General features: G+C 39.3%; 1 protein-coding gene across 3 annotated transcripts in view; it reads right to left on the bottom strand.

Moving 5' to 3' along the window:
• The window catches only part of Tbc1d4 (TBC1 domain family member 4), a 154,752-nt gene that overhangs the window by 36,887 nt on the left and 105,571 nt on the right, over positions 1–12,294 (bottom strand). For all 3 annotated transcript variants that reach the window (XM_048341242.1, XM_048341240.1, XM_048341241.1), the window contains exons 5-8: positions 11,226–11,358; positions 7,430–7,521; positions 7,059–7,175; positions 4,365–4,484 (exon numbers count right to left, since the gene is read on the bottom strand). In XM_048341242.1, the coding sequence (XP_048197199.1) occupies positions 4,365–4,484; positions 7,059–7,175; positions 7,430–7,521; positions 11,226–11,358 (462 nt within the window). The remainder of the gene's footprint in view (positions 1–4,364; positions 4,485–7,058; positions 7,176–7,429; positions 7,522–11,225; positions 11,359–12,294) is intronic.

Below are 12,294 nucleotides of genomic sequence, written 5' to 3'. Positions count from 1 at the left end.
TATAATGCAAAACTATTTCAGTAAATTATTTCGCTCTAGATTAGATATCAGCTAGCTTCAATGTTGGTGTTATCAAAGCTCATAATGAAAAGCACTGATCACTCACTCATTCACACTTTGAACCTTATTTCCCAAAGACTTATACTGATACTTCTAATATTCTCTAATCTTTCCATTCCTGGTACTATCTATTGGATTCCTACTATGAAGATGAGTATTTTTATTCATTTTCATTTATATATCTGCAGACATCATTATTATATAATAATATTTTCCATGCTAACCCTGAAGCCTGTAAAAATGGGCTAATGTTTCTCTTTGGAGCCAAATCTAAGTTTACTCTTGGTCATTCTGAAATTTCACAACTATGTGTCCAGACCTAACTTTCATCCAGTTCTTCAAATGTGTACTTTCGGAGGCCATTAAATCTGAAAAGTCATGTTCTCTAGCTCTAAGAAACTTTCAAAATTACTTCTCTGAAAATTCCCAACATGCCTGTTCCCTGTTGGAACTGCTAACCTTTGAGTTTTTATTTCCAGACTGCAAATACACTTGTTCGCTATGACTTTGTTCTATTTCTCCATTGCTTTGCCATTTTGTTCTACTTTGTGGACTTTTTTTTTAGCTCTAGTTTCCCAGTCTCTTACTGGATTCTTATTAGCTGTCTAGTTAATATCACATTTTTAAGAGTCCTTTCTTGTCTTCAGTTGATTATTTTGTATTGGCAATATCCTAATTTGCTCAACAGAAACAATGTTTATTTTTATACGTATATTCTGCATTGGTCAGTTTTCTAGTCCCTTAGGCTGGCTCTATAACAACAACTTCATCAGTAATAAAATTCAGAGTTGCCTCTGATGTTATAGCAGGCATACAGTACTAATATGTCATTTAATCTTCACAACAATTTTGTAGTTTGGTACAATTATTCAACTCAACTGCACAGACAAGGAGGGTGAAGAAGTTCTCATAGGTTATGCTACCCCAAATCTACACAGCCAGTAAAAACAGCACCAGCACAAACACAGAACACACAATATAAAAGCCAAGCTCTTGAGCTCCTTCTTCCTATACTACCTTCCTGAAAGGTAGACTCACAAAATTAATTAGTCTGCAGTAATTAAGTGGATTTTTGCCAATGTCAAGGTTATTTTAGTTCTTCAAAACTATACTGTAACTAACTTTATACTTCTAATAATAAATTCTATTTGTAGCTAGTAAACTATTGAGTTCCTATATGTGGCCAAGAGGAAAACATAGTACAGACCAAGCTGTTTTCTGCTATTTTTAGCTGCTACTTCTATGCCAACCCTCATAGTGATTTGATGACTTGATGATAATAGTCAGATGGATTCCAAACTATTTTCATTATTAAAAAGGCAATTTAAAGTTGGCCACCAGTGGCTCACATCTGTAATCCTAGCTACTTAGCAGGGTGAAATCTTAGGATTGTGGTTCAAAGCCAGTCCAGGCAGGCTGTGAGACTCTTATCTCCAATGGAATACCTAAAAAGCCAGATGTAGCTAAAGTAGTAGGGCACTCAGTAGTAGGGCATTCAGTGATAGCAGCCAGACCCTGAGTTCAAGCTTCAGAATAGGAGCAACACAAGAACAAAAACACCAAGCAACTTAACTCAGGTATATTAATCATTTTATCCTTGTGTGTTTGTTTACACAAAGAAAAATACACCTTGTTTACAAGTTTACTGTAATGCCTAGTACAAGTCATTCACATCTGTAATACCAGCTACTCAGAAGCTGAAGACCCAGAGGATTGAGGTTCAAAGCCAGTTGGGGCAGAAAAGTCTCCATGACTCCATCTCCAACTAACTAGCAAAAGTCTGAGCTTGAGGCGTAAATTAAATGGTAGATCACCATCTGATCAAACAAGCCAAGCAAGTTATGAGGCCCAAGTTCAACACACACACACTAATTTTACTCTGCCATTATTGTCGATGGATATTGTTCTGAAGAAGTATCATATAAAGACCATGTTCAAAATTACTCACATTTTATACTAAGAACTATTTTGGAAATTTTCAACTGAACACACAGCAACAAGGAACCAGAATACAACATTCCATGTTTCACCTCGGAGCAGGCAGCTTTGCCATTTTCCTACAGACTTTCTTCCCATCCTGTGCCCTTTCCCTGGAATCCATTGTCTCCTGTTAATGAGCTGAGCTTCTAAGCACTTTAAAAATTGAGCCTACTTCATGAACAGTTACAGTGAGTTACATAAAATATTTTGACATATAAAAATGATAGCAATTGTAAGCCAAGCTGTATGATTAGAGTGTGAGTGAATTTTCTATTATACAGCTTGGAAGAAATGACAAGTTATATTGCAAAACCTTGGTTTTCCTAGGCAACCTTTCATAGGGGAAAGGTGCTGGCCTTCCTAACAAGTTCATTCTACCACACAGGAAGAAAGCAAGACCTTGTTAGGTCACAAAATATATGGTTCTTGACATTAGTCCAGGAGATAATAGCTACAGAATCAACCTTGGCCTAAATAGATTGGCAGTGAACTCGCTGAAAGTCACTGGAGCAATTCAAGGCATGTGGTAGGAATCACTTCAAAGTCAACCATGCAGAATGACAAGGTGCTAAATGGATACAGAGCAATGTTCAAATACCCACTGGTTACTTTGTAAAATGGTGACAGTTTTGAGCTTCTCATTGCATGAATCACCTCAGATCCACAGTACATATTTTTCTTAACACAATAACAGTCTGTATGATAATGTGAAGTGAGTCAGTGTTACTATGGACATTCTATAAATGGAGACGCTATAGCTTGAAAAAGAGAACTAAGACGCTGGGTGCTGGTAGCCCACACTTAGCTCCTAAGGAGGCTGAGATCTGAATCACAATTCCAAGTCAGTCCAATTAACCAGCAAAAAGCTGGAAGTGGAGGCATAGTCCAAGTAGCAAAGCACCAGCCTTAGCAAAAAAAGCCAAAGGAGAGCTCAGACCCTGAATTGAGGCTTCCAATACTGGCACACACACACACACACACACACACACACACACACACACACACACACACACACTAGCAGGGGTTGACGGAGGGGAAAAGAGAGGGAGAGAGGGAACAGCTTCAGAAAGGGAGGAAGGGAAGAGAGAGAGAAAGAAAAAGAAGGATAAAAAGAGTAAATAAGTCATCTTAGATCATAAACATACATCTGTGAAGGCTAGGTCTTGCCCTCAAGTTCCCTGAATACCTATGTAACTGGATTTTCTAACTTTTAAATTAAATTTATTTATTTATTTGTTTATCTACTTATTGCAGGTTCTGGAGCCAGTTGAGTAATCTCCTCTTTGTGGCCATTGCATGAATGTTCTACTTCCCACTCAGATTGCAACAACCCCAATGGAGCCCCCCAACCCACACATGGACAGCCTCACCCTTTCCGTAGAGGCTGACTCCTATTCATTCTGCTCTGACCCTCTGAGCTGGCCACCCTGTTTACAGACATGCCCCTCGCAACCACTTAGGTTCTCATTCCCCCAACTGAGTTTCCCTACTCTGCTATTAGAGTCCACTCCACATTCAGGCCTCCCTAGCATGGACTGGCACACAGCCACATTCCTTACCCCAAGCAGGCTTAGTATCCCTGCTCTACACCAATACAGGCTGACACCTACCTACAGCTTCAAGACTGAATCGGTCAACCCCCACCATCCTTTAGAATGAATTATTCAGAAAAAGAAAATCAATTAGATTGGACACAATTTTGCTCCTACATAAATGAAATGTATAAATTTACTACATGGGATACAAAAAAAAATCCTATCAATGGATACTATTCTCAACAGTTTTCAATAGCCCCTAAGAATGGGTAAAAGAAGAGCAGGTGCTTTTCTTTTATAAATTTATGCATAAAATAATATTAAGTTCATATAGTATTGGACATCAGTATTCTATTTCTCTGCTCTGTACTATTTGTCTCAGTATATCTCTACTGCTTAACCAGATATCAGAAGCATTAGAATAAATCTACATATTAGAAGAATTGGGATAAATAAAATACACTTATATTTTATTTACATATCTTTATATTTTATTCTAAAATAAATTTAGATCTTTAAAAAAATTCAAAATCTCTCCATTTTGAGGTTTTTTGATCTAGGTCTCACTATATAGGCCAAGCTGGGCTTAAACTCATCCTCTTCCTTCCTCTGTGATGGAGTTACAGGTATGTGTCTATTAAAAAAATTATCTTAAAGTAGTAACTAAATTAAAGATATTTCAATGGGTTTTTCTTATTTGGCTATTTAAGAAAATATTTCTTTAAAAGGAAGCAAAATGGTCAGAAAACATAGATATGTTTACCTAAAAGAAACTCAGTTTCATCTTACCCTTGAGAAGATATTTTCCAAGGAGCTGGTTAAGGATCTCTTTGCTTTATTTTTCAAAATGTCAAGCTTGAATCTTCCACCGCTCGTCACATTTTCTGGGATTGTACTACTTGAAATATTCTACAGAAAGAAAAAAATAAAAATTTAAGTTTGGACACACTCAAAATTAAATGAGGCTTTAAACACATTAAGAATAAATCATTAGCCTGGCAGTGGTGGCTCACGCCTGTAAATTCTAGCTACTTAGGAAGATGAAATCTGAGGATCACAGTGTGAAGCCAGTCTAGACAGGAAAGTCCATGAGACTCTTATCTCAAATTAATTGCCAATAAAAGGCTAGAAGTGGGGCTGTGGCTCAAGTGGTGGAGAGCTAACCTTGAGCATAAAAGCTCAGGGACCACACCTGACTCTGAGTTCAAGCCCCAGGACCAGCTCAAAAAAATAAAAAATTAAAATATCGACTAAATCATTAAAAACCACAAAAGTTGTTCTGTAGTTGCATTATTGTATTAAAACACTAATAACTTAAGTTCTGCACTATAAACAAAAAAGTAAGGTAATAGTTTGATAGTAGTGTAAGTAATAAAAAAGACAGAAATAATGTAATATTTTCCTGTATGCTTATTTTTTCCACTCACCTATTCCTGCTTCATTTCACAAACCTTAAACTGCAGATGTCATTTTCTCTGTTATTATTTCCATTAACTCCCACTACCCCCTTTCAAATATGCCTGTTTTCTATCCAAATTACTGAGTAAAACACAGGAACCCACTTCAAAAAGAACACCTTGCAAACAAACCTATATTATAACAATGCCTTGGCATGACTCCATTTCGAACAGCAAGTATTCACCAATAACACTATAAACCATATGAGAGCCCATGATGTGTCTACTATATTAGGTTACCCATATATATTTTCCCCTTGAGGTATGAAGCTACAATGTATATTATTACCGGATCCTCAGTGGCGCAATTAATTAGTTAATTAATTCATGCCAGTAATAGAAGTTGTACTCGAGGCCTCTGGCTCTTGCTTGACATTTTTTTTCTCAAATCTGCCACTCTACCACTTGAGCTACAGCTCCACTTCTGACTGTTAACTGCTTAATTAGAGTTAATAGTCTTTCTTGCCTGGACTGGCTTCATATAACGATCCTCAAATCTCAGCCTCCTGAGTAGCTAGAATTACAGGCATGGTCCACCAGCACCCAGCTAGTGACAAAAAAGAAACGAAGAAAGAAACTTATCATTTGCTAGGGGAAAGAAGAGTAAATCAGAGAACATATAAGTACAAGAGCATGAGGGCTGATCTCAGAGGTCAGAGGAGAAAAACATACACAGGATTCAGAGAGACAAGAGACTAGAGACAAAGTCTCCCTTACAACTGAGGGATGTCTATTGCAGTCAAAATGACCATATTGCCCCAGGGCTAGGGAGTTGGTGGAGAAACAGAATGGAGTAGTAGAAAGCATTCTGAGCACATGAAGCCAGAGGAAAGCCCCACAATGATTTTGAAAACCAAGTAAACAGGAAGAACATTGGTCTGAATTTATAACGAGAGGCATTCTTGTGAAAGTCATGTTTTAGGGGAAATTATCTCCAAAGAGTATTTGAAAACATCTAAAGGCAAGAGAAATGAGAGACCAAAAGACAAAACCGGACTAGAGACTTTGGTGTATGCGGCACTAGTGGGGCCCACACCATGGCTGGCTCTAGCAAATAGAAGTTATTGATGCAAAGCCAAACATGGCAGTGTATGTACTCCTATCACTCAGGAGGTTGAGGCAGAAAGAGTGTGAGTTTGAACCCACCTGGACTACACTGTAAGACTGTTAGGGCATGGAGGGAGTTAGTGATACAAAAAATATAGTACTATAAGACATAACCAGAATTCGTGTTCTTAAGAGGTAGACATATGATGCCCTTACATGCTCTGTAATGATATGCATTATCTCTGTTCAGCTGGGAATAAGTCCTAAACACAGAAATGGCATCCTTGCCAGGCATTGGCAGCTCACACCTATAATACTAGCTACTAAGGAGGTCTAGATCTAAGGATCAAAGTTCAAAGCCAGCCAGAAGACAAATTCACGAGACTCTTGTCTCCAATTAACCAGCAAGATAGTAGTGGTAGTGTGGCTCAAATGGTAGACTGCCACCCTTGAATAAAAAAGCCAAATGAGAGTACCAGCCTGAGTTCCAGTAAATAAAAGAAAAGAAAGGGAAAGGGAAGGGGGAAAGGAAAGAAGAAAAAGAAAAGGAGCAAAAGAAAATGGAAACGTGTCATCCTTTAGTTTGCACCTAAGCAGTGGCTCACACACCATCCTTGCTTTCACCTTGTTTACTCCTCTCAGCCTGTCTAAGCTTTTGATGAAATAAACATCCAAATTTCAAGGTATATTAATATAAATAAGAACCTGTGTTCATTCTACATCACGACATTATTAACATAGATGACTGCAATTGTAGCCCAAGTCCACAGATACTTGTACTTTTGAGAACTAGAATTCTTCTTTCTCAATATACATGGGCCTACTTCATTGCTGCAAGTCTTCTACAATACAGGGAGGGTGGAGAATCTGATAGGATTTAGCGCTGAAGAAGAGAAGAGCCCCAAGGAAAGGGCTCCTTTTTGGTTCCCTGTGCATCTACAATACCTGATGCCCAGGGGTCAAGGAAGAAACAACTCACCGACACAGCCGGCCCTTCTCCAGTGTGCACATGGGTCTTCTGCTTGCTCTCACACAGCTGCCGCAGGTGTAAGATCACCAGTTCATTTTCTTCCTGGTCACTGATGGGCTTCATTTTCTGTTGAGAAGACAGATCAAGAGCACACTCAGGAGGGGAACTCAGCCTCTCTCCTCTTTCTTGATTATTACTTTGCTAGCTCTATAAACATCCATGTAGCAATAGCTTTCCACTTCTACCCAACAGTCCCCCAAGGATATATATATCTTTTTTTATTTTCAGACAGAGGGAGAGAGAAAAAGAACTGACATCCTCAAGACCCAACTCTTATTCCTTATCTAGGTTGCGCTTATGACAACTACCAATAATGTTACCTGAACTCGTTCAAAGATGTCAGCTTGCTCATTATCGGTCAGTGATGAGAGATGCCTCTGGATTACTAGCTTGGCTCGTGGAGGGTAGAGACCTGAGAGGAAGGATAAGGTCAGGTGTGAGGTGTGCACCTTGTGCAAGCGTACACCTTGCACAAGGCGTCACACAACGTTCTTTTCCAGCCAGCCTTGAATTTCAGTCATCTCAAGATGGGTTCCTGCCTACAATGAACCCTGCTTCTCAACACTGAAATAATTTAAAACTTGAAGTCAAATTTCTCCACTCAAATTAACGGCCCCCTACAATGAGCCCAGGGTTAGGATCACCGACAAAGGATTTTAACATAATGAAGAACCTTACTTGTGCCAGGCACAACCAGACACCACTTAACGTAAGGAATAAAAGTAGCCGCCACAGGAATTCCACTGTGAATCAAGGAGCTGTCAAATAAAAGCTACATGCTAGACTTGGCCAAAATCTCTGTATTCATATCCTGATATTTTGTAAAGAAAATAATAATATAATCAAAAGGCATGACTGGGGCTGGGAATATGGCCTAGTGGTAAAAGTGCTTGCCTCATATACATGAAGCCCTGGGTTCGATTCCTCAGCACCACATCTATAGAAAAAGCCAGAGGTGGTACTGTGGCTCAAATGGCAGAGTGCTAGCCTTGAGCAAAAAGAATCCAGGGACAGTGCTCAGGCCCTGAGTTCAAGCCCCAGGAATGGCAAAAAAAAAAAGCATGACTATAGCTGTCCCATGCATCAAATTTCCTTTGTGTGAACAAGTATACTTGTAGTGTCATCATTTTTGTCAAAAAAATGCTTATTTCTTTGTATTGTGATAATTATAATTTTTATTTTTCTATTTATTAATTTTTAGAAACATTATCTCACTTTGCAATTGATTGAAAATATTTTCTTACCATGTGTTTCGCTAAGTTGTATATATTAGAAACAAATAATATCATAATAATATCATATTCTTTTTTTTTTTTTTTGCCAGTCCTGGGGTTTGGACTCAGGGCCTGAGCACTGTCCATGGCTTCTTTTTGCTCAAGACTAGCACTCTCTCAAGCCACAGTGCCACTTCTGGCTTTTTTTCTGTTTGTGGTGCTGAGGAATCGAACCCAGGGCTTCATGCATGCGAGGCAAGTACTCTACTGCTAAGCCACATTCCCAGCTGCATAAATAATATCATATTCTAAGATAGGCATATCATAAAGTTTCGTAACTATTTTCTAAGAAAAGACGGAGTGAAAGATAGTTGAAATAAATTGCTATACCTGTTCACATTTTAGCCATGTTTTTAAAGAACTTTCCAGATCTTTACAAACATTGTAGAAAAGAATTACTTTAAATCACATGTTTCTCAAAAGGAAATCTACCTCAAGACTGCCAGAATGCATGGAGAGCTGGCCCACAGTGGCCTGGCTACTTCCGCACCTGCATTTAGTCCCTGTGTGGGAACAGAATGCAAGCAAAAGTGGTATGCAAACTTCTCAGCAATTTCTCTCTTTGTACAATGTTCAGCAACATTGTGCCTAAATCTCTACGCACATACAGAGAATTAACATCCATTTGGGTAGCAGGATAGCACTCCTGATTCTAGCTTATTCTTTTCTGAAAAAGGTTCTCAGACAACAGAGGAGAATGCTGGAAGAAGAGACAATGATCAAGATGCACTGTACTTACTCATAAATTATCAGAAATTGAAACCTCTTTTACAACTACTTAATGACAACTTTTAAAAAATTTACAAAGGCTCCCAGATAATATAAGAAATGTTTGATAAAAGGCTGCGTGTGACCTGTGAAAAACTGAAGTAACCATAACCATATACAAGCTGGAATCCTGGTGGGACATGAACCAACAACAGGATCTCACTATGTAGCCCAGGCTGACTCAAACTGTTCTGCTGTCTCAGCATCCTCAGTGCCTCGGTTACAGATATGTGTGTGCCACCAGGCCCTGAGTCTTTTCTTTTAATGATTTTACAATTTGATTTCTTTACACTGAGGATTTTGATCCATCTAGAATGACTTTTAAGATGAATAAGTGAAAGAGATCTCTCTCCCTTTGCATAGCTGATTGATCCAACACCATCTCCTTGGTAATGTAGTTTCCCACACACACACATAGATTCATAACGCTTCCTTAACCATACACAAAAGAAGTCTCCACTTTTGTAAATATTCTGTATGCTTGAAAATAAGGTACATTGTATAAAGCCATGTGTTATAATGTGAATATTATATCAATGTAGTCTCACATGGCACAATTATGTGGATGTACAATACACATTACCTACCATTCAGCACTACTGTTAACATCCACTTCTGCCTGCTACCTACAGACAAAAATCACAACCTGCAATTACAACCACTAAACAACACCCTGCTTTGTTCTGAAGCATGTGTTCTCCCCATCTAGTACAAAACCTCTTATCCCAAATCGCATTTCTCTGTTCATGCATGTGTGAGTGTATCCATGTACACATGCTCCTCAGTGCTAGGGCTTGAACTCAGGACCTTATGTTCTTGCTTGGCTTTTTTAACTCCAGGCTGGGACTCTCTGCTTCTAGCTTTTTGTTGGCTTCTGGCTTTTTGTTCGCTAAGTGGAAATAAGTTTCATAGACTTTTCTGTCCTAGTTGGCTACAAACCACAATCCTCTGATCTCAGCCTCCTAAGTACCTACAATGACAAGCGTGAGCCACCAGCACCCAGCTGTGCAGCATTTCTTTATATGCATGTTTGTCTTCCATTTGCCACTGAAAGAGAGCTTTGTAGAGCCACAGTTGATGTCTCCAACATTTTGCTTAACAAGACTATTGCCTGGTCTACAACAGACACTTAAGAAGTTTTCATTAAATGGCATTTCCTCTCTTGTGCAGTATCAAATTTGTACATTGTTCAGAAAAGATCAAGAAAAGGTCATTTCTCCCTCCTGTCTTCTTTCTCCTCAGAACATATTTAAAAATGTAACAATAACCTGCTTCCAGATGAGCATGTCTGTAATCTCAGCATTAAGAAGACTGAGGCATGCCAAAGATATAGAGTGACCCTATCTTTAACAAAATGGGCACTGTTGGCTTGCACCTGTAACCCTAACTGCTAGCTACTCAGGAAGCTAAGATCTGAGAATCATAGTTACGAGTCAGCCAGGGCAGACAAATCTTAGGGACTCTCATCTCCAGTTTAACCATCAGAAAGCCAGAAATGGAGGTGTAACTCAACTGAGCACTAAATTTGAATTTAAAAAAGAAAAGCCTAGTAAAAGCTAGAGGCCCTGAGTTCAAGCCCCAATATTGGTACACAAACAAAAAAAAATCCTTCTTTGTGTTATCACCACCATTATCTCTGTCATTCACCATTACCCCTCCAAAGCCAATTCCGTTTCACTGCAGTTCTCAACCTTCAGAGAAATGGAACATACCACCAAGTGGGAGGGAACCAAAGGAAGAAGTAAACAATCCGTGATGGTTTTGTCTGTCTTGATTCATTCAATAAATATTTGATCAGTTCTCAGTGTGCACATTGCAGAGTCTTAAGAACTGTGGGAAATACAAGTCCCTGCCATGAGTTTGTCTTCAAAAAAAGAAAAAGAAAGAAAAGAAGGGAGAGAAAAGGCCAAGCACCCATAAGAGACTGACAGCACACTCCGATGAGGCTGGGCATGAGAACAACGTGTGGAGCTCTGGTTCCCATAGTCACAAAGAACCATTCCATGGGTGCAGACTTTCTCATAAGCAATGCCAACGCAAACTCCTCTGGTGCCAAGGCCACGGTCTACAATACCTTCGATCCTCTCACAGAGCTTATGCAAAGAGTGCATGGGGCAGGCCTCGCACAGCTTGATCTGCGTCTTGGCACTCTGCAGTGCAGCCGCCGTGCTGAAAGCCTGCTTCAGGGTCAGCATGACCTCATCCACCTGCGAGAAGGAACAAAGCACTGGTCCATAATGTTGTCTTTCATGGAAACCTTACAAACCCAACAGCAATGGGAGCCTTTATTGAAGTTAGACCTTTCATACATCCAATTGCAGCTGGGTAAAATAAACCCATTTCAATATGTGTCATATAATGTAGATCTGTTACTAATGCTACTTTTTTTCATTTCTTTCCTTTCTTTTGTGTGTGTGCATATACGCACGTGTGCACGCGCGCGCGCGCGCACACACACACACACACACACACATTGATAACAGAGCTTAAACTCAGGACCTGGATGCTGTCCTTAAGGTTTTTTGTTTGTTTGTTTGTTTTTGCTTAATGTTGGCATTCTGCCACTTGAGTCACACCTCCACTTGCAGTTTGGCTTGTTTGTTTATTTCATTGTTTGGTTATTTTGCTGGCTCATTGGAGATGAAAGTCTCAAAGAATTTTCTGACCAGACTGGCTTCAAATAGCAATCCTCAGATCTGAGCCTCCTGAGTAGGTAGTATTAACAGCCAGAAGCCAATGGAACTATTTTCAAGACCTAGAGAAGACTAAGCTATTGCAGACAGTTTAATTAATAGATTCATTAATTAAGGTCTTTGTTTTAACTGAAAGGTCCACAGATAAAGACCTCCCTGTAAGCTTTGTCTGCCCTGTTCACAGAGTAACAAAATAGAAGGAGCATTTATTTGTGCTAATAGGTATCCTAGTTAATGTATTCTTCTCAATTGCTTTTGTTGTAAAAATAAACAAAGCCTGTGGTTAAGTGGAGTACTGGGGAGAGGAGGCCTTGGGTTTAAATAACAATGGGAAGATGCTTTGAGCATTTCTGGTCCCATATCCAAGCTGCTGATTTACTTCCAGTCTACTTCTGAGTTGTGACACTGAGAAACTGGGACAAGTGTGAGGCCAGTGGTTTTCTAACAGCC

This window comes from Perognathus longimembris, chromosome 3 (assembly GCF_023159225.1).
Source record: "Perognathus longimembris pacificus isolate PPM17 chromosome 3, ASM2315922v1, whole genome shotgun sequence".
NCBI lineage: Eukaryota > Metazoa > Chordata > Mammalia > Rodentia > Heteromyidae > Perognathus > Perognathus longimembris.
Note: the sequence above shows the minus strand (reverse complement) of the source record. Positions and strands in the feature narration are given on the sequence as shown.